The 24,002-nt window shown below is 41.3% G+C and overlaps 1 protein-coding gene across 1 annotated transcript in view; it reads right to left on the bottom strand.

Moving 5' to 3' along the window:
* Positions 1-24,002, bottom strand: part of SMC5 (structural maintenance of chromosomes 5) — a 3,018,525-nt gene that overhangs the window by 2,182,430 nt on the left and 812,093 nt on the right. Inside the window, exon 12 of the mRNA XM_044064368.1 lies at positions 9,807-9,878. Coding sequence (XP_043920303.1) covers positions 9,807-9,878 — 72 coding nt within the window. The remainder of the gene's footprint in view (positions 1-9,806; positions 9,879-24,002) is intronic.

Below are 24,002 nucleotides of genomic sequence, written 5' to 3'. Positions count from 1 at the left end.
AGCTGCTGTCCAACAAAGGGGTCAACAGACAGGGGAATATCGAGTCCTGGGCTAGAGTTGTGACCTTTGGCACCATGGTTGAATAACCAGAATGTTGTAATGAAGGGGAAGTGACCAATTTCAATGGGGAAGCTATTGTTTGTGTTGAGAGGGTCTGTGGTACTGTGGAAGGGGGCCGGTACCGTGGCAATTGTAGTAGTCAGTTCCGTAGTCAAGGACGGCTTGGATCTCCCCTTTATGGATGGGGTCTTAGGCTCCAGTGCAGAGACATGTCTGTGTCAATTTAGGTTTAGTCTTCAGTTCAGTATGAACCTGGCCTTTAGAAGTTTTCGGTTTCTGTGAATAAGGAGACACTGGGACCGAATGGCTCTTCTTTGTTTCTTTCTTAGGTGGTTTTGACACCTCCGCCTCAGACAAAGCCTCTAAAAAAGGGGTTCTTAATAAACCCTTAAATTCATCTTAGTCCTATGCTCTCTGCTAGGGTGCAGGCATTAAAGCCCTTACAGAGCTCGCACGGAAGTTGGACCTGTAGAAGTGGCACTCCTAAACAATATACGCAGGAAAGATGCCCATCAGAGTTGGGCATAGTCTTGCCACATTTGTCACATGGTTTAAAACCTGTGGTACCTTTTTTGTCAGCCATGTCCAAAGAAAAAAAAATTACCAAAGTCATTCTTGCGATCACCCACACAGTGACATAGGACAGCAAAGCAAGTGGAAGTTTTTGTTGTTTTTTAGATACCAACAATGGTAACGTAGAAATACCAAGAAGGGTAGAAAAGGCTCAACACTTTTCTCCATTCTGACAAAAGGTCATCTTGCTGCTTTTTTCCAAAACATCAGCCTTTGCAACTGCAAACAAGTTGCTGAAAGAGATTTTTGGAAGAAAGTCACCAGTGGCATTCAAGATGGCCTCAGATCAGGGGAAAGAATGAAGTTTCTCTGGAAAGGTAGGGTGCAGCAATCAAATGCAATCTTTTGCCAGCAGAGTCTGAATGAAATCCACAGTGAATAAGAAGAAGTTATGTACCTACCATAATGTTCCATGTTAGTTGTCTTCTTCTCGCCTTCTTTCTTGCTGGATGGGTTTGGAGCCGATCCTCGGCTCCGACTCGGCCAATACTACAGCTCGAGAGCTAATTCCACCGTCTCGAGGCTCCCCTATATCCCACAATGCTAGGCAGTGACTACTCAGATCTCGTTTGATAGCTAGACCAAGCAATTCTAGTCTCCATAGTATGGAGAAGGGTAACCCACCTCTATATAAACCAGAGTGTAAGGTATGCCAGACCTAACAAAAGGGGAATAGAGGTGGTAGAACGTGTGGGAATGAAGCTCTTCCAGAGAAAGATCACAAAATGAATTCCTATCGGTCTGTCCAGGCTTGGGGGAAGGAGGGTGGGATGCAAGAAAGAAGGCGAGAAGAAGACAACTAACATGGAATGTTATGGTAGGTACATAACTTCTTAATGTTAAGTTGTCCATCTCGCCTTCATTCTTGCTGGATGGGACCGCGTCCCTAGCACCTTATCCCAGGTGGCCTATCGGAACAGACTCTTGAGAACAGTGGAACCAAAGTTGGCACTGTTTCTGGAAACCATGTCCAATTTGTAATGTGAAATGAAGGTATGAGGAGAAGCCCAAGTGACTACTGCACAAATTGAATCTATTGGTAGCCTGTCCTGAAAAGCTACGGATGTAGCTAATGCCCTAGTTGAATGAGCTCTAGGTCTTGAAGGTAGTTTTTGATGTCTGATCTCATAGATGAAGGTAATTGTAGAGGTGAGCCATCTAGAAAGGGAAACTTTAGTAACTGGAAGGCCCAATTTCCCTTCTGCATATGATAGAAAAAGCTGATCAGATTTCCGGAATTGTTTAGTTCTGTCTAAATAATATCTAAGTTGGCAGTGAACATCCAGAAAATGTAGCTTTTGTTCTGACCTGTTGGAATAGTTAGGGAAAAAGACGGGAAGATCAATTGTTTGGTTTAGGTTTGTTTGAGAGGAAACCTTAGGTAAAAAGCAACGATTAGTACGGAGGGATACCCTATCTTTGTGAAACACTAAGTAAGGAGGGCGACTGCACAGAGCATGGAGTTCAGATATCCTTCTCGCTGAAGTTATGGCTACTAGAAAAAGTGTCTTCCATGAAAGCAACTTCAGGGAACATGAAGCCGCTGGTTCGAAAGGGGGAAGGATTAAGGATGCCAGAACCAAGTTCAAGTCCCATTGAGGCGGGTGATCTTTGATTGGAGGTTTGAGAATAAAAACACCCCTTAAAAAGGCTTTGCAGAGCTTGTGAGCCATGATGCTAGACTCCGATACACCTACGTGATAATTAGATATAGCAGCCAACTGAACTCTAATGGTAGATGAAGAAGAGCCTAAATGAAAAAGTTCTGCTAGAAAGTCCAGAATAGACTGGATAGGTGCAGTGAAGGGATCTATATTTTTTGATGTTGCCCAAAAGGAGAAGCGTTTCCATTTGCTATTATAAATCTTCCGGGTAGAAGATTTATGAGAGGCTATCAAGATATCTCGGACCGAGCGAGATATTAAGGGAAGCCTGGCTAGGGTCGGAACTGGAGAAACCACGCTGTGAGGCTGAGAGAATGAACAGACTGGTGCAGCTGGCCCGATTGGTGGGTCAACCGATCTGGCACTGGGTCCAGATGCCAAGGCTGCTCCAAAAGATAACGATGAAGGAACGGAAACCATATCTGTCGAGGCTAGTAAGGGACAATGAGGATCATTGTCACTCTCAAGGCGATGGCTTTCTGAATTAGTTGAGTTATCAGTGGAAAAGGCATACAGAAGTCCCTGGGGCCAATCGTGGACTACAGCGTCTCTGGTGGGATGGCCTGGTAATGGAAAGAGAGTGAAGAAGTCGTGACACTTGCTGTTTTGGGGAGTAGCAAAAAGATCGCAGCAAGGCTGGCCCCATCATTGGAACACTTTCTCCAGTACTGATTTCTTCAGAGACCACTCGTGGGGCATGAGAATTGCCCTGCTCAACTTGTCTGCAATCACGCTGGATTTCCCGGGAATGTGCGTTGCTACCAGAAAACGCTGAGAAGAGATCGCCCATTGCCAAAGTTTGAGTGCCTCTCGACATAAGGGGTATGATCTGGTTCCGCCTTGTTTGTTGATGTACCACACTACGGACATGTTGTCCGTCTGAATTGCAATAGTCCCTGTGGGAAGAGAGTCGTGAAGGGCTTGCAACGCTAAAAGCACTGCTCTCATCTCTAAGACATTTATGTGCAAGTGGCACTCGAAAGGTTGCCACATGCCCTGGATTGTCCTGCCCTGACAATGCCCCCCCACCCGATCAGGGAGGCGTCTGTTGTCAACATGTCGACTGGGGGGGGGGGTGAAAGGTCTTCCTTGGAGAACCTGAGGTGATGTGATCCACCAAGACAGTTGATTCTTGCATGACTGAGTCAACAATATGGTGTGGGACATCGGGAGCTGTTGGAAGGACCATTGAGTAAACAGCATCCAGTGGAGGATACTCATGTGGAAGCGAGCTAAGGGGAGAAGGGGGATAGCTGCTGCCATGAGTCCTAATACCTTCAAAACTAGTCTGGCTTTGACTTTGTTGCATTGTAAGAGAAGGTAAACTTGTTTGCGGATGTCTGACCCTCTCTGCTCTGTGAGTCTGGCTGAAAGATTGTGTGTGTCTAATGTGGCACCTATAAAGGTAATAGATTGACAAGGCGACAAGGCAGATTTTTCGAAATTTATTGAAATGCCTAGAGCTTGGCAAGTTTGGATAGTGAAGTCTCTGGATAGAAGTAGTTGATGTCTGGTGGTGGCAGTAAGGAGCCAGTCGTCTAAATATGGAAACACCTGGAATACTTGACGTCTCAAGTGAGCCGCGACCACTGCCATGCATTTGGTAAACACTCGGGGGGCTGTAGTGAGACCAAAGGGCAGGGCTCTGAATTGATAGTGACTGGCTCCCAGCCTGAAGCGGAGAAATCTCCTGGAGCGTCTGTTCATCTTTATATGGTAGTACACGTCCTGAAGATCTATCAAGTACATCCAATTGTCCTGACCCAAGAAGGGTAGAATGGACTGTAGCGTGACCATCTGGAATTTTGTTTTTTTGACATACTTGTTTAAGTTGCTGAGATCCAGTATGGGTCTCCAGTCCCGTTTTTTTTGGTACCAAAAAGAATTTGGAGTAGATTCCAGATCCTTGTTGGTCTGCTGGGACTGATTGGATAGCTCTTTTTGATAGCAGCTTTGAAATTTCTAGTGCCGCTTGTTCCCTTAGACTGGGTGGAACATCTGGAAGGGATCCTTTGGGTTGGGATGGAACGTGAATAAAGGGAATTTTGTAACCCTCGGATATGATCGAATGTACCCATTTGTTTTGTGTAAGGGAAAGCCAGGCTTTTGGGTACAGAGATAATCTTCCCCCGACTGCCTCTGAAGGTGGACAGCCGGGCAGCACCCTCAGGAATGCTGAAAGGGTTTATCAGAGAAAGTTTCTCTGCTACCCTGGTTCTGCGGACCTCCTCTGCCTCTAGGGCGGCGTCTATTATTATTCCCCCCTCCGCCTCCAGGGGGGAATCGACCTTGTGCGTCAGATGAGACTCCCTGGGTTTGTTTGCGGAACCACATCTTTCCTCCCTTCTGACCTTTGGGATAAGACCTAGAAGGGGTAGAAAAATGGACTCCCACGGCAGAGAGTCTTACCTTCCACCTCGCACCTAGTCAATGTATCCTTCACCTGAGGACCAAACAAGGATGATCCATCAAAGGGGGAATTGGTGAAGGACGCCTTGAAAGGGTCCGCAAAGTTGCACAGCCGCATTCAGGCGTGACGCCGCAGGGCAACGCCTGTGCCTGCGGCTCTACTCGCCCCATCCACAGCATATGAGATGAGCCGCATGGAGGAGTTAACGATGGAGTTCAGGGTTGCAACTGGGAGTTCATTCTGTCTTGGAACCCCTCAGCTGTTGGATCCTTTACCTCTTCACTCATATCCTTGAGTAAATCTCTCTGGAGACGAGTGAAGTGACATAAATAGTTCAGTGACCGCATTGAAAAGGTCGCTGATGAGAACATCCACTTACCGTACCTGTCCATGGTCCTAGATTCCTTATTAGGAGGATGGACAGGTACTGAAGGATCGGCTAACTCCTTCTTAGTGGCTGCGGCCACCACCATGGCATCGACAGAGACGCCTTTAGATAAAAAAATCTTTATCTCTAGGGGCAGTAATAAATTTAGATGGCCTCCTCGGGGTGGGTTCTACTGAATCAGAAGCCGTCCAGGCCTTCCCTGTCACCACTTCCATAAGGGGGTCAAAGGGAGGGGACACCCAGGAGGTAGGGCGAGAGCCGAACGCCTCAAGGTACACTGACTCATCCTCTGAAGGGTTAAGGGCTGGCCAGTTCTCCCTCTGTTTCAGGATCTCAAGGATGTCAGCAAAGGAGACATCCTCAGAGGGGGATCGAGGGGAACCTTCAGATTCCTCTAAGTCAGTGTCAGAGGTGATAGACTTAGGGGAGTCAATGTGCTTCCTCTTGCACTGCCTCTTCCTAGGGGGTTCTCCTACCAGGTCAGGAGAGGCCTCGGAAGAGGAGGAAATTCCCAATGGGGAAACTTGAGGAGTTGGCACTGCAGTCTGAAGCAAGGGTGTGGGTAGAAATCACCGCAGGCACTGACGATGGAGGGGCTGACGGAGCCGACTGTGGGGCAGACACTGGTTCTAGCACGCTCCGCATGACCTCGAAGGCACCCCTTTCGGGCAAGGCCGGAGGTCCCCGCTCCGAAGAGACCAAGACCCCCCCGGCATCAACAGGGACGGCTCCGAGGCCGATGTCGTAGCCGAACTCACCAGCGCCGAAGCACCGAGAGGGAGAGCGGGGTCAGACAAGGGTCCACTGCCACTCGCCCCCTCAGAGCCGACGAGGGAAGCTCGGCGCCGAGATCCCTCCAAAGAGGAGATCGGAGCAGACGACGGAGCCGAAAGGGAAGGTATCGGATCAGACGCACCGACAGTCATGGCTCCGATGAGCTCTGAGCTCAAAGGAGTCGGAGGAGGAACACATTGAGGGACAGAAATAGCCACTGACTGATGAGTCGGGCTATGAAGCATTTGGGCCAGCGCCTCGGACATGAGAAGTCTACTCACTACCCTTTGCAAATCGTGGTCAGATAGCCTGGAAGACCGTGAGGAATGCGATCTATGGCTCCGCTCCGAAAGAAGAGGGGGCCCTGGTGCCGAATTAACGGAGCCGATGGAGGGAGACCTACACCTTTTTCTCAAAGGTTGCTCCGATAAAAGTATCAGAGTCAACTGAGTCTTATCAGCCTCGGCTCCGGTCAGAGCAGAGGTAATAGTATGAGGCTTGGAAACATCAGCTCCGGCCAGAGCCGATGTCGAAGCAGTCTTGATGCTTCCAGAGGGCGGCTCTGAAGCCGGAGCCGACTGTCTGGAAGTCTTAGAAGGCTTCCCCGACACAGACTGGGTCGGGGGGCCTTCAGGCTTTAATAAGCCATGAAAAATCAATTTATTTTTGCGTTCCTGCAGGACTCTAGGGCTGAAACCATGACACACAGCACATGAGTCCTGCAGGTGCAAAGGTCCCAGGCAATACACACAAGAAGTGTGACCGTCTGTCAGAGACATTTTCTGACAGTACGAATCACACTTCTTGAAACCCGGGACCTTTGAATCTTTAGACATTGTTAGATTAGTGTTTAATAAACACACAAACACACAAGCACACCTTAAAACAAAATTATAAAACCAGTCACACAGAAGGACCAGGAAGGGGAAGAAGCCTAAGGCCCAACTTTTAAAAGGGGAATAAAAGGGTCAAATAAACACTAAGGGGGACCCGATTAACTCTAGGAAACTATTAAAACTAAATTTTATACTAAAGGGGAGAAAAATAGGTCTAAAAGGATTATTTTAGAAAATAACTCTACTAACCTGTCAGAGCCGGTAGAAAAAGCACCTCGTCAGCTAAGCGGCAAACGAGATCTGAGTAGTCACTGCCTAGCATTGTGGGATATAGGGGAGCCTCGAGCCGGTGGAATTAGCTCTCGAGCTTTAGTATTGGCCGAGTCGGAGCAGAGGATCGGCTCCGAACCCATCCAGCAAGAATGAAGGCGAGATGGACAACTTAACATCATGCGTTACTAGCACTTACTATTACAAATCAAAGTTAGGCAGGTGAAGTAGCAAATGACCTCTGCTTGTTTACTAAAACTTATATAATTCAGACAAGTACATTTTCAGTTAAAGTACATACTGGCAAACCCAGTTTAGTGAACATATTGTGATACAGCTGTCTGTGCTTCAAACAGTACTAGTGAGTTTGCATTTCCATCCCTGCTGCAGAAGTCCGCTTTTCCAAGTAGTCCTTGATATTGTTAAATGTGGTCCAAAATGGAATGCTGCTACTAATACATGTTAAGTAGCTACAAAACCTAACATCTTAGTCTTTAACAGGTGAAATTGAAGTCAAAGTCACTACCTAAACACAGGATGGGCAATCTTTTTTGACCAGAGTGGCAGAAACACACCAAACACCTTCTCTCATAAGATATTCAAGTGGCAGAAAAATGCATCTGGGGGTGGAGAGCGATACTTGGATATACACATTTTAAATACAATGACTATACTAGTACTTTAGGTCTATCAATAAATGTGCTTGACTGAACCACCATGGACTCTCGGTAATACAGCTGGACTAATCTTCAAGTTAAAGTACAGGTCAGGTCTATCCCTGAAGCCTATAATAGCAATTAGTACTCATTACTACTGGATGCTGGTAGTCAAGTTTTTGAAAATGTAACATTAACAACTTCTTAAAAACAAAGCATCTAGGCTGCAAAATCCAATGATAGCAAGTTTTTTTTTTTTTTTTTAAAAGATGCAGACAATGCCCCATTCACAAAATTATGAGAATGCAGTAACGGTTTCTGCAAAAGACATGTCCTCTGTAAGTATCAGAAATCTGAGATGCATCCTCCTCCTAGTCTAAAGCATTCTTAAAATGGGAATCTAAATGGTTTTCTTGTGCAGAAATACTACATTTGAAGAAAATGTAAAGGAGGAGACAGTTTCAGCTGCTTTCTGAAAAAAAGAAGACAAGGCCTGACTGGAAACTCTATGCTTGCTCAATTATACTATGAGGAATGGTACTAGCTTCAATCTACAGACTTTTCACATATTGATGTACTAAGGTTGCAATACACTGTTGGCCTACATCTGCTGAACCACCTTAAAATATTCTCTGACGTGCTGTGTATACTCAGTTTTAAAAATAATGTTTTCTCCAATATCTCAAAAGCATACTGTAGGTATACTACCAATACTTATCAACCACAGGAATGTGCAGCTATCCTTCAAGAGTAGCATCCTGTCCTGGATTAGTCTGTCGCCTTCTAGCCACTGAATGCTAGGACAAAACCCAAATTCCCTACAACCTTCAAATCGATAAAGAGAGGTAAGTATTGGCAAAATAAACGAGGGATACACTATGACTGCCAAACCATGAATGAGTCTAATTCAATAACTTCAATGACTAAGATTGTTTGTAGGAACAGAAAAAGCCACACCTTTACAGACAAGGGCCTGTCAGTCCAGTGTATGGAGTAGACCGCTGAAGGTCAGACATATGTCAGCAAAGATTTGTCCTGGTCCTAGGGCATGAACAATGAATCCTGCACCATCAAAAGTTCCTAGTCTAGCTTAAGTTCATCTGTAGAAGCCAATAATGTTGGCATTTTCCTCTCAAGGCCAATAAAGGTACAGTTGTGGACATTTTGTCTGAGTACTAGAAATTGTGCCTTTTCTTCTTTTTACCAATATGATACACCGTTTACCTCCTGTACTGAAAATCTTCATAGGCAAGTCACTGCTGACCATTGTGGAAGATTCTAAATGCTATATTTTATTCAGACACCAATCAACTCTTTGCAGTGTTTCTTCATTTCTGACATAGAACAGACCACTGGCAAGTGCTAAAGACTATGGATGTTCCCCCTCTTCTATAGCACTGAATTTTTCCTTTTATACAAAAAGCTTGTAGCATTTTTAAACTAACTTCAGACATCTTATATTAATAAACGGGAAGATATCACTTATAAGAGATAATATAAGTACACATAATGAAATATGGTGATGCTGTGCGTTTGCCCCAAGATGTCTATTGAGAGCCAAACTACTAAAATTTCAAACTTCAACTAAAAATCAAAGAATTCTGGTATCAAGCAAGTGCAGCAACATCACATGGGACCTCTACTGGCTCCAAAGGAGAAAATGTGCCTGTCTACTGTGCTTCTCAAGTAAGTCCATATGGAAGGAGTACTACTAAAAGGACACTCGTTTGGTTACACAGTTTATCTTGCACAGTCTGCTGTGACTTTTCAACTCACTGTGGCTTTGCAAATCTGAGATTATCACAGATTTAAGGCACATGTACAATACAAATTAGTTACTTGCTTATTCTAGCTGCACTACAAACTGACAATTTTAGCATTAAAGGTAACATCACTAACAAAACAACATATAGATCTTCACAGCAAGCAATACTTCCAGTGAAAACAAAAATAAATAATTACTTGTGGTATAGGAAACAAAAAAAAAGAGAAGAGATTCTGTTTATGATTAGGAAACCACTTCAGATGTTAGTAGTAATGGTTCCCTAACCACTACACAATTCATTTTATAAAAAAATAATAATAATAATTTAGTCTCATACATCTTGATAAAAAGCAAAAGTATGCAATGATGCAGATAAATTTCTCTCCTTTTGATGTGCTTTAAGTCTGTACCTGTGTATCCTTTCTTTCGAGCACTTCCTGCTTCTGCTTGCAGCGTTGAGCAGTTTCTTTAATTTCTGTACCCTAATGCACAGAAACAAACAAATCTGGTGACTTCAAGCTTTGTAAAAAACTACAGCATTAAGATTACTTCTGCAACTCTATTTAATACAGCAAACACACAATAAATGGTGCAAAAATGTACATAAAACATGTCTAACTTCATCGCACCTCTAGAAACACATGTGGGTAGTGAAAAATCCCTGCTGCCTTATAAATAAAATTATAACTAGACGCACAGTATAAAAAACAAATAAAACATACATCTGAGCTCATTTACTAAGATCACTGCTTGCAATTTGTCCTCAGGATTCATAATGAAACCAGCAGTCAAACAGATTACAGAACTACAGGTTATCCAGTGGCAAAGTACCCAACAATTTCTCTCTACTAATTGTCTATTGAAAAATATTTAAAAACATTACTTTCTTTGGTATCTGTCTATTTTAAGGACGCCACTCAGTTTTGCAGACTATTTCAGACCTCCAGGTGGAGTGGAACTGGAACATGTGTACCACTGATGTAAAGTCCCATTATACTTCAATTCCATGTGAGGAAGGCTTGAAGACATTAAAAATACTGGCTTGATGCATCAGACCTCTATATCGAGTTTAATGAAGTTCTAATAAGCTAAAAAAAAATTAGTTCTCAGAAAAATATTTTAGTTTAATAAGGAATGCTATTTACAACTTACAGCAACTGGGGCAGTTTTCAACCCCATATATGCAGACTGAAAATAAATATACAATTAATCAACCAACTTTTCCAGAAATGTATTTATTTTTGTTTACTGGGGTAGTAAATTGACCTCAATGGACCATTTGCAGGTACAGTCCAGATGAAGAGGATCACATAAGAAATAAAATATATTTACAGCTAAAAGGGTAACTGGGATCTTTAGAAACGGACAGGAGCACATTACATAGAAAACATGGAGATTATGGGAACAATACATGCAGAATAATGTTTTGGAGGAGGAATCAGGTTTAAAGGAAGGCAGGAATTGAATGGGCTATGTAATGTTCGATTTGACAATGACTGCATAAGATTATACATGATGTATAATGTTAAATGAAAATGGCAATATGGTTTGATTTAATTTATATAAATCAATGATTGCATAAGTGATAATTCAATAAAGATTTTTTTTGTTTAAAAAGATACAAGGATATACTAAACACACATACATATTTATAGATGCAAAAATATGCTATAACATTTAGTTCAAGGAGGAGTTTACAATGGATGGAAACAATGAAGTGGATATGTAGTGCCACTTTCTAGAGGAATAGTAGCTTACTTGGAAGGCTGACTATACTCAATATAGTCCACAGAACAGAGAAATTAATAGCAATGAGTTTGGTATTCAATTTGTGACCGAGGCAAAATGGTTTACAACTGTTTTCTATGGAAAGAAAATCGTCACTCTAATCATGTAACTTGTAACAACAATGTCTCAATTCAAGAGAGCGAGATGCATTTGTGGTAATGAAACAAAATTATGCAGTGTGAGAGGATCTTTCTCAAAAATTTTAACAGACAGGTTTACAATACAGCCTATTTAAAGCATGCAAGTAGTTTAGTGATGGGTATTGCCCAGGTTTTATTTGTTACAATACAAAAGTTGCAGCTTGGCCACCATAAGTGATTCAAACATTTGTTCTGGCATGACTTTGGTTCAATTAATTTAAAATCAGACACATTATTAAAAAAAATTGAGAGCGCTTGTTTTTGTTGACAGTCAAGTGTTAACCATCCAAAAGAAATTTTGTAAACCATGTTAAGAAGGATGCATCACCACAGAGGTAATACGCCATGTGGTAAATGTAGCAGCCTCTTCTTACCCTATCAACGTATGTCTAAATATTATGAAATATTTCAATGCATTAAATACACTAGTCAGGAGGCTATCAACTTGGTGTTGTACAGCATTTTATGTGGCTCAAACGTCTAGGATGTTAAAACACCAAATTTCAGAACATAAGTATTTATTTATTATTTGAAAGATTTAATAATATCCTATACAAGTAATACTACAGAATACCCAGAGATGAGATTTGTATTCTACTATACTGATAAGGTTATATATTTGCACGCAAGTTTAAAAAATAACATGGATTATAAGGAAAGGAAACCAACTGTTTTGGCATGGGGCTTTTTTAAAACTAGAGTCTTGTAAGTGTTCACTTATTCATCTTACACACACAAGCTCCTGTATACCTCATTAAAACCTCTGAGCTGTGGAATGTCACACCTCCAGCAGACTACACAAACTTACATTCCAGAGTATTTTCTTAAAATAAGTCAAACAGAAATAGCTTGTGAATGGTAAAATGCCCCTCAATCTTCTTCACAGTGATAACAGTATTGCTATAATATATTTAAATGCAAGTTTTACACACTCTTCATATCTTAAACTGTACAACCTAGACACAGCAGAATCACTGTCAGATTATAACTTCTGAACGACACCCAAGAAATTTGCCTGCTTGTTTCTGAGATACTTATATGAAAATGTGTGCCGATTTGTACCATCAACAATACATATAATAATGATATGTCTCACTTTACAAAGAGTAGTGCAAATAATTTCAACAGTTTCAAAAGTTTCATGTGATTCTGTTCAACAGTTTGCAAGTCACTTGGTTTTTGAAACATTGCATACCTTTATAAGTACTAGCAAATGACTAGCAATAGCTCTAGTAAAGTGTTGTTTGTCTTTTCGGCTTTTCCCGGTTAGGGGTCGCCACAGTGGAACTCCGGTCCACTAATGATTGACAATAGATTTTTTTTTTATGGTGCCGCGTTGCCAGCCCGATGCCCAACCTTCAGAGAAGGCACACCCATTTACGCATGTCTTTCGGAGGCCACTCGACTGCAGGGAGGACATGCAGACGCCACACAGAAGGCACTCCAGCCGTGAATCGAACAGGAGAACCTCTTGATGTGAGGCAACAACGCTACCGCTGTACCATACAAAATGGTATTTATTTATATTTTTCTACCTCTCGTGATGACATTTCTCACCAAGACCCTCACCAACATGCAGCACACTCATTTATGAAAATATGAATTTAACTATGAAAATATGAAGTAAAGTGATAACAAGGATATCCTAAGTTAACAATGTATCTTTTTTTATTTGCACCTTTCCCTTTTCTGTGCTGTACATTAATTTGTAAGTCACTCAGATAAGGAAGCCAGCCTTAATAATATCAAGACACCATGAAAAGCTAAGGAAATTAAACAGAAGTACAGAAAACAGCACTATAGAAAGGAATGATTTATTAATAAGTTTATCTATTTTTTCATGGCAATTCTACCTTTGCCCACTAGATGCAGCTCCAGCATACAAAACTGTACTCACTTGCAGCTAGGATTTTTGTACATAATAATTTTACATAACAGTAGTAATCCCTACTAGCTTTACTACCATTAACAAATTTAAGCAGCCATGTATATAATAAATTAATCTGGTTGCAAAGTGAAGCTAGGCTTCCTGAACTGTGACTGCCAACAGAAGCTACTATCTACTACAGGGAAGTTTCATTTGTAAATACACTTTTGTGTTCACTTTTTTTTTTTTTACTTCATAACTATTAGTACTGAGTGTTTATGATACTTAGCCACTCTAGTTTATAAGTGTTCATATATGCGTTTTTTTACAATATGTCTTTTACCTGGTTCCTGTCTACATTACTTAGTATTTCACTACGCAACAATTGCTTTCTCATTTTTCATTTAACCCAGAGTTATCTATGCTTTTATTCCCAATATTAGCTCCCCAGATTTATTCTACAATCTTGAGCAAATTATTTGCTCTTTGTGTACTTGTTACTATTAGTCTTGCATTGTTAATTTCTCCAAGTCTTTTGAGTGTCTAATACCATGATGGAATGGACCCCATTCCCAAGTCAAAGTATGATTAAAGTTCATGAAATTAGTATTGTTTCAATCTTTGATGTCAGTCAAATGTGCTCTTCGCAGCACCTGAAACCCAGTAATGACGACTCCTGCAATTCATATGGTGTTACATGAATTGGTTAACATATCTAAATACAACTGTAAATTCTTTTTTATAAGACCCGTTGCTCCTACTACTATTGGAACTGAGTATCTTTCTTCCACATGGCTCTCCTTTCTGCCTGCAGATCCAGGTATTTTATGACTGTCTCTGTACGCAAGACAGTGTAGTCACTGGGTGTGGAGATTTCAATGATCAATGCTACTTTTGTCTTCTTTTCTTGGACCACTAAATACGGTTTTCTAGCATCTTTTGAACTGTTGGTATTGGGTGATACCATGTGATATAAACATTTTCTATGATTCTTTGTGGCTCATGTTTCCAGTGTTTTTCAGTCACTTCGATACCATAATGTTTGCACAATCTTCAGTGTAACAGTCTTGCCACATTATCCCTTTCAGTATACAGTCCCTCTGCCATTAGTGCGTTTCAGCCAGCAACAAGGTGTGTGACTGTTTCCAATTCGGTTTTACAAAACCTACATGTCTATTTCTACCACATGTTCAATGGACTTTGTAAACCAGCATGTACGTAGCCCACTATCTTGGGCTGCCAATATTAACCTTTCATTTCTTGGTTTGAATTCACCTCTCCATAACCGTTCCTGCGTTCATTCTTGATCAACATCAGGCACTTCCAGAAGTTTTCTATACTTGCAACTATATTTATGTTTTTTCCACATTTTTTGCCTTCTCATCTGGTCCTTCACCTTATATTCTTTATTTTGTTTTTCCGCACTTTCAGTTGCTGCCTGTTTTTTATCCACTTCTGATTTTATTTCCATTCCTGCTTGATGTCAATTTGTTTCTGATAAATTAAGCAGAGACATCCTCTTACATTTATTCTCCTCATGTTTCAAAACTTTCACTACATTTGGATCTTGTGAGGTCAGTAAATATGGGTGGAGTCCCACAACTGCAGATCTATACATGTAATCAATTTCAAGGAGGCCCATCCTTCCTTCAGAACGGGGAATATATAATCTTGGTATACACTGATTTTTATAAATCATTTGGTAAGCATGAAGCATCCTTCTTGTTTTAATATCCAGTCTATCCAATACTTTTTGGGGCCAGTCAGTCACTCCAAACCTATAAGTTAGGACAGGAAGAGCAAATTGATTTATAGCTTGGATCTTGTTCCTAGATGTCAATGCTATTTTCAGGATTAATTTAAGTCTTCTAAATTACTCTTTACTACTGAGTTTTATTCACATTTGTTCATGTTTTATTGCTGATCCTTCATCAATTCCAAAGTTTTTATACACTCCCTCTTGCTCAAGTTTTTATATCACATTCTTGTCCCAAACTGATGTTTTCCTGGTGCTTCAGTTTTCTTTTTTTAAAGGATGCTTCTGCACATCTATCAAGACCAAATAACATTCTAAAATCTGAAAAACTTTTGACAACCTGCAGCTGTGCTTTCAGTTCCTCATCTGATGAGCTATACAGTTTTAAATCATCAACAAAGAGAAGATGAGAAGTCATTAGACGTTGTTGTTTTCTAGGAGCCAAATTGTAGCCATGGCCTAAGCTGTCAAGTAAACAGCTTAATGGATTAATGGCAAGGCAGAATAGTAACGGTGACAGAGTCGCCCTGGAATATCCCCCTTTGAATTTTTATCCCTGGGATAATAATCTGTCCTTTATCATGGCTTAATTGCAAAGTGGTCTGTCACTGTTTCATGGTTACTGTAATGTAGTCAATCAGTGTAGGATTATCTTACACATTTTTAAACCCTCTTTTACCCATGAATGTGGTATACTATCAAATGCTTTTTTGTAGTCAATCCATGCCATACTTAGATTCTTCCACTTCTTACAGTTCTCCACTACAACTTTAACAACAAATGATCCTTTGTTCCATATGACTTTCTTTTATTGCCCTTTTGTTCTATTGCCATAATTGAGTTTTCTAAATGACTATAAACTCTTATCTGTGTCAATTCCAGTGTATAGTTTATACGTCGTTGGAAGACAAGTTATTGGTCTATAATTTTTAGGATAGCTTGCAGGTTCATTCTAAAGTAGGAGCACTGTTCTTCCTGTTGTTAACCAGTGCAGTGTGTGTTCGTGGTGGGCATATAAATAGTTCTTACTCATGGCTAAATCCTCGTGCAAAGAAGTTAATACTTTAAGCCAAAGGTTAGGTACTGCATCTGGGCCTGGGGTTTTCCAGTTAGAGACTTTTCTCAACTTTGTTTCAATCCCTCTGGCTGTTATTTCATCCCATTTCATATCCTGTACCTTTAAACTTCTTATTCTTTCTTTTACTTCTTCTATCCATTTAGCATATTTATTATGTTCCACAGGATCTTCATAGATACGTCTTAAAAATGTATCTACTTCCTCTTTTTTTGGCGGTCATTCAGTTCCTTTTACCTTATTTCCCAATTCTCTATAAAACTTTGAGTCATCAATAAATTGCTTATTTTGTGCTTTTCCCTTATATTTATCTTCATATCTTCTAAGTCTTTCCGTCTGTTTTGAAATTTTTAGTTTATCTCCAATGGTGCATAACAGATCCTGATCTGTTCTAATACTGCACATTGCTTTTTATTACATCTATCTTTCTTAGTATTTTTGTTGATTTATTCCCTCTTCTATAATCTTCTAACAATGACACTTCTTGTCTTAGCTGCTTTATAGTTTTCTCTATTCGATATTTCCATGATGGCATTTGCTTTTGCCCCCTCTTTTCCCTCACTACCCTGTATTCTTGTGGTAGAACTTTATCAGTTATTAATTTAGCAGCACAGTAATATATTCGGTTTACTTCTGTTATATCACATGGATCTCTATGGACAGTCTTAATTACTGTGTTAATTTGTTTTAGCAAGCTTTTGACTTTTGGGATTTTATTAACCTTTTGCAGTCTATTTCTCTCATTGATCTTGAAACATCTGTCTGTCTATTTAATCAAGCAACTCTTCTCTTAACTTATTTTCTTCCATACTGAGGGCACATCCCTTGTTTTCTGTTTCCTACGGACGTTCTATAGAAAGTTATACAGCAACTTCCTGTGGCACATTCTCTTCAATTTCATCCTGTGTCATCTGTTGTTCTGTCATATGGGAACTCACTGGCCTATCACACCTCAACACTGACTGCATCAGAGTTTCCTATTCCTTTCCTTGCTGTCTAGCTTTAAATGAATGTTTATACTGGTTTCCTGTGGAAGGCTCCAAAATATCTTGAGATGGCACCTGACCAACTGCTTCCTGCTCCACTGGTTTCCCCTTAATTTGGATATCCATTGCTCTATCCGGTTGTGGTGCTTTCTGTATTCGATTTACTACACTGAATCCTTCTCTTTGCAGCTGTTCCATAACCTCAATTTCTATTTCTTTGCCTTTAAGGCCCAGCTCACGGCTGAAAAAGGTCCTTGGACCAGCCCATACCAGGTTAACAAAAGATAAAATACAATATATAAAATGGTAATAAATATAATATTAACAATAATGTTCAATAGTTGCTGCTGACATTAACTACAACATTTTAAACTCCGTTATTTACATAAGGAAATGACATCTGTGTTTAATGGTCAGGTGACTTTTTTTTTTTTTTTTTTTTAAGACAAGGTTGACATGCTTATTTATACTCATTAGCCTATGTAAGGGCAAAAAAGTTTTTTTGAATAGTGAGGTACAATAAAGACTCGCATATCTGATTCTTGTACTAGTTTTTTGTCTGGTCTAACAGTATGGGCCCCTATCTGGCCTTTTATCATTCTGCCATAAAATAAGTAACAGAAACAAACAACTGGTCAACCATTTAGAGATGGCCTCTTTGGAGGAAGGTCTTCCCTCTCTGCCCTTACCAAAAGTTTAATTACTGCTCTATTCTTTCATTGCCTTTCATCCTTTTCAGGTAAAATCTCAATAACCTATGCACACCAGCAGAATGTGGAGTACTCTCTCCTCTGTTCTGGGGGGGGGGGGTCAACATTGGAAGGTGAATGGCCATATTTACAGGCAACTCTATTACTTCTCTGGGTATGAAAGAAATGTTGATGCATATTGTGACCCTGGAAAGATTAGAAAGTATGTGCTTAAAGGGAATAAGAGCTAAATCATCCAGGTTATCATCCTCCGTTTGGGATGGGTTCCCTATTGAAATGTCAGCACTGAAAACGCAGACACACTGGAAAAAAAATAACTAAAATGTAGAAGAATGAGCATCAAACATCACTACTCTTTAAACTTTTCTTTTTAAGCAGGAAAGGCAAGCTCCCCCTGTACCCCCCCAACCTTGTATTTACCAATTCCAAGATTGCCTTACCTCAGAGAAAAGGGAATATCTTGAGAAATGTTCATCTCGGACTTTGCATACGCAAGTCTGTTTTTTTATAGCCATTCAGTCCCTGAATTTTGGGAGTCAAGGAAATGGGCCCCAACATTCCAAATGTTTATGTTTGGGATGTAAGGCTGTCTTCCTTGTTTTGGGGTTAAGTGGTTTACATGTTGAAACAGCAGCACAGACTCTGTCCTTGGCAAATTGAGCAGGAGAGTGAACTAATGCAGCCTCAGCCAAGAGAGCTACGAGTAGTATTTATGGTCTGTTCCAACCCTTTCATAATCTGAATTATCCAGGGGTAAAGAGGGTTTAAAGGCAAAGCATAAACACACAGGCTTGTCCAAAGTATTAAGAAGGCAAGTGTTTCCCTAGCTTCTTCAGCTAATGCCTGAAGGAAAGTTTTTCCAAGGAGTATATTTCCTCAAAAACAAAAAAAAAATTCTAGTTCTGAGCACATCTCACCTCTGGGCCAGATCCGGAAAAATATCCCTGACTAGCAACCATTTGTGAGGGATGGCTTCCATCCAAATCTGCTGGTCTGAAAGGGAGTTTTCCGGACAAGGGATACAGGACCCCGTAAGGATAATTTCGGATTCTTGAGCTAGATTTCATGCCTTCAACGGTAACCTGCAGAAGAGTAGTGATCAAGTGCCCCACAGTTTTACAGTTGCTTAATATCTAAGCTTTGGCCGGCTAACATCTACCTGAAATCAACTTGACGTATAAGTGAATTTAAGTACACTTTTATCTGCTCTTTTTCATATAGTACTGTATTTAATTTATTTATTTGTGTTTTTCACTGAATATTAACTCAAGTGAAGTTGTGGCTGTCCCTCTACAGTTAGTTTCCCACCCAACCTCCCTGTTTTTGTTTTGGGGTTAATGTTGGTGGCTTTGAAATTGCCCACCCCTTTTGTAAATTTGTATTTAGATACTCCTTCTGGGCCCATCTCATTTGCTCACTCAACTGAGTGCAGTGAGATCATATTCTGATTTCAGGCAATCCTACTGTGTACAAAGACAGCATTTGGGAAGGACAACCCATGCAGCCTCTTAATCCAGCTCTGTTCCCTCCCTCAAAAAAAAAATGAAATAAAATAATATATATATATATATATATATATATATATATATATATATATATATATATTTTTTTTTTATTCAGCTGCTCTTACTGTAACTGTCTTAGTTGCTCTTCTTCATGCTATCTGTTCAATCGTTCTTACTCTGCACTTATTACTGCTTGTTAGTAGCCTTCTAATTTACTGCCTTAAGCATTTGTTTTTTAGTCATTTGTTAATTTAATTGCATTTATTTGAACTGTATTTGCCGTAGTGTTGCTACATACTCGGGTGTGCTGGCCTGCTCTGCCATTTGAATTGTATTTACTGCTGTTTTAGCTGCTTTTCCTGTAACAAAAAAAAATTATAAGGTTGTTTCCTGCCTTTCCTGTAACTAGTCAAGTCTAGATACAGACTTGCTGCATCCAGGACTGTTGGTAAGCTTCTGAGCCCCCCAAGCCTTTCTGTGTTGGAGGGAAGCCTTCTAACTTATCAGTTGGAGTGGTAAGCATCAGGTAGCCTATCTACCACAAGAGGAGTGGTCCGTGGCCCAGAAACTGTAGCTATTGGCTGTTTGAGCAGTTTTTTATTTCCATCTCTTTCAACTTTCTGGTTTGAAAGCTGTACTTGCGCCGGATTCCCACCTTTCCTATAACTAGCTTAGTCCGGTTACAGAGATGCTGTATCCAGGATTGTTAGTAAGCTTCTGAGCCGCCCCCCCCCCCCACAAGCCTTTCTGTGTTGGAGGGAAGCTTTCTAGCTTATCAGTGGGAGTGGTAAGCACTAGGTAGCCTATCCTCCATGGGAAGAGTGAGTTTTGGCCCAGAAATTATAGTTCATTTGGCCGTTCGTGCAGTTTTCCATCTCTTTCAACTTTCTGGTTTAAAAGCCTGCGTTTGTACTTGTTCCTTGCCTTTCCATAACTAGTCTAGTCCAGGTACAGATTTGCTGTATCCAGGACTGTTGGTAAGCTTCTGAGTCCCACAAGCCTTTCTGTGTTGGAGGAAAGCCTACTAGCTTAAAAGTGGGAAAGGTAAGCAGTAGGTAGCCTGTCTACCACAAGAGGAGAGGTTCTTGGCCCAGAAATTGTAGTTTATTGACCATTTGGACAGTTTGTCCCTCTCTCTCAATTTTCTGGTACAAAAGACCACATCTGCGCTCGTTTCCCATCTTTCCTGTAACTAACCTACTGGGTAGCACTAGAAAGCCTTAAACTGATACAAGCCTTCTGGCTTAGAAGAAAGACTTTGGAGTGATAAAGTATCAGTTTTCTGTACTTTCTTGCTGTACTTAACTGTTTTCCACCTAAACACAGATTTTCCAGTGTTTATTGTGATTTAAAAGCTTGTTTTTTCACATATTGTACTTATTTGACTGCCTGCACTTTTAAAAAGTTGTTTTTTGTTTAAATAATTTAACTGTTGTAGGCAACCCACTACAGTGTGACAGCTTTGAGCAACCTATCTGTCCCTGGAGGAGTGGTTCTTAGTAGTTAGTAGTTTATTGGCCATTTTGGGCTAATTTTTATCTCTTTAATTTCCCTACTATAAAAAACGCTTTTGCATGGTTTTGCGCACCGGGCAGCGCCGGTTAGCTATGGTTAAATTATTCACTGCTCCACTAAGTCTCCTCTTCAGTTTTTCCCTTGAAACTAGTCTAATTCTCAACCTAAACACTTAAAAAGCATCCTACAGCCCAGCACTTGCTCAGACCTAATAGCAAGCACCAATATACCCTGACACTGATTGCCCAGCAGGGCAAGGCTCTTAATTCACCCCTCACCAACAAAGTGATTAAGCAGCTCACCCTACTATTCAGGCATGACCAAAGGGCAATTTCAGGTGTGCTCTCCAGTCCAGCTGGTGAATCTGGGTATCCTGAGGCAATGTTACAACTGCCTCATGTACACAGACAACCCTCTACTACTACCACAAAACACTAACATATGCGAGAGAAGCAATTATACAGCCAAACTGGAAGCTAAGCTGTCTCCACCCAAGACTGGAGCAGTCAAGAGGAGAAGATTAACACTTGCACCACACCTGCAGCAGCACACAGACCTACTAAAACAGCAATGGCAAAAAATGCACATAAAATGCACAAAATCATACTTGGAGGCTCTAAATAAAAACCTGCAAAAGCATTAGAGAATTCCAAATCAGACACCCAAACAACCTGCACCTCCCATCACAAATCAGACAACACATAAAACACAAAATCAGTGTGCCGCACAATCACAGCCCTTAAGGCGAAATAACATACCTAACACACTAGTAATAGGTGACTCTACAGTCAAGCACACTGATGTCCCACTCACTAGACTGGACAAGCAGAAGGTTACTGTTAGCTGCCTGTCGGGAGCCAGAATCCGCCACACAACACAAGCACCCAGGTCACTCCAGAACAAATACAAATATGACTGTCATTGTTCAAGTTGGTGTGAATGACCTGAGATGTACCTCCCTGGACTACATGAAGAGACATGGAAGAGCTCTCTGATCATGTAGCTCAGGCTGGTATGACCCTGACCCTGAGTAGCATCCTGCCCTCACCAAGAATGATACCTCAGTATAAAGAAAAGATGATCAATTTCAACAATTGGCTAAGCTTCTGGTGTCATTCAAAGGGGATCCAGTGTCTGTCAGCCTGGGATGACATGCTGGAGAAGCCGTGTTGCTTCGCAAGAGACGGCTTGCACCTGTCACCCCCCATAGACTTTCAAATACTGGCCAAGGCTCTTGCTGTCCCCATAGTGCCTTTTTTAGGCAAGGCTCAAAAGTCAAACGCACCTCCGTAAACAGCACAATTAAAAAACTGAGGGTTATGCTACTCAACGCCAGGAGTTTAAATCTCAAAATGCACACGCTCGAAGCACTCCTCAGTATGGAGAACGTCAAAATCTGTGCAGTAACTGAAACCTGGTTCAAGGCTCCACAGAGCACCCCAGCACTATCGGGCTACAACTCATACCACACGTTTCGGCCACAAAACATGGACCAAAACACAAAAGGAGGGGGTGTATCCATATTCATCAAGGATACCTACACCTCCAGGTTAATGGCGCAGCATGATACCTCGGAGATCATCCATGTGCAACTAACATCGGGCAAATCTGCAATGCAAATGGCCTGCTACAGATCACCCTCCATGACCACCACTCCACCTTTCTGGAGACAATGGAAAACATGAAGGTCCTACCGACCACCCTGATATTGGGCGATTTCAATTACCCTACCATTCCCTGGGAAAACTATTAGAGTACAAACTCCCAGGCTCAGCGCATCCTGGAATTCATCAACTCAAACGCCCTGGATCAGCTGGTAAACTCCCCTACAAGGGGTGAAAACACATTGGACCTGGTCATCACCAACATGGGCGACAGGTGTTCCACACCGGAGGTCAACCAGTCACTTGTTAGATCAGTCCATAAACTAATCACTCTGGATGTCCACACCCCACCACCACCCCCAACTAAGGAAACCACAGTAAAAAACTTTTTTAAAGCAAACATCACCTTACTTAAGACAGAGGTGGTAAGTTTCACAGCCCCCATGCTAAAGGATAACACTGCCCAAGATGCAGAAACCTTTACAAATGCACTCTATGAGCACCTACAAGGATGCATGGATCATGCCATCCCTAGCAAAACCTAGACTCACTCCTCTAAGAGAAGGAAACCAGTTTGGTGGACCCCTGCCATAAATAGGCTATACAATAGGAGGAGGAAACTAGTTCAGAAAAAAAGCAAATCCCAAGAAGGAAAGATATCAGTAAGAAACTAAGGTCCCTCCTGAAATCATCCAAGGCTAACTTCAAAAGAAAAATAGCCAAGGATTCAAAAGATAACCACAAAGCCTTCTTTAGCCTGTCACCCCTGGGATTCAGGTTACTGGCAAAGGCTCTTGCCACACCTATAGTGCCTTTTTTAGGCAAAGTTCAAAGGACAAAGCCACCACTGTAACAAGTACAAGCATGTAAAATCTGAAGGTAATGCTACTCAGTGCTAGAAGTCTAAACCTCAAAATGCACTCTCTCGAGGCACTCCTAAAAATGGAGAACATTGATATCTGTGCAGTAACTGAGACCTGGTTCAAGGCTCCAGAGAGCACCCCTGCAATACCAGGCTACAACTCTTACCATACTTTTCAGCCACCAAACCAGGATCGAAACACTAAAGGTGGAGGAGTGTCCATATTCTCCAAGGATATTCACACCACCAGGTTAGTTGCCCAACACATCACGTCTGAAATTCTCCAGGTGCAACACTAGATAAGACTGCAACCCAAATTGTAGCTTGCTACAGATCCCCCACCATGCCCCAAGATTCTCACTACACCTTTCTAAACATACTGGAAAATATTAATATACAACCAAACCAAACACCCTAATACTGGGTGATTTCAACTACCCTGCCATTACCTGGGAAAACTACTCGTGTACCAACACCTTTGCCCAATGGCTCTTGGAATTCATAAATTCCAATGCCCTGGATCAACTAATCCATAGTCCCACCATTACCAACATGGGAAATCGATGCTCCACACCTATGGTCACCTCCTCGTTTGTCAGGTCAGACCATAAGCTAATCACCCTCAACATCCACATCCCACCCCCACCTCCCAGTAAGGAAACCTCCATAAAAAACTTCGCCAAAGTCAACTTCATGCTACTCAAGTCAGAAGTTACAAACTTCATGACACCCATGCAGACGGGAACTGAAAGTTCGACTACGGAGTCCTACACTAAGGCACTGTACGAACACATCCAC

This window comes from Protopterus annectens, chromosome 2.part2 (genome assembly GCF_019279795.1).
Source record: "Protopterus annectens isolate FY-2018-M chromosome 2.part2, PAN1.0, whole genome shotgun sequence".
Lineage (NCBI taxonomy): Eukaryota > Metazoa > Chordata > Ceratodontiformes > Protopteridae > Protopterus > Protopterus annectens.
Note: the sequence above shows the minus strand (reverse complement) of the source record. Positions and strands in the feature narration are given on the sequence as shown.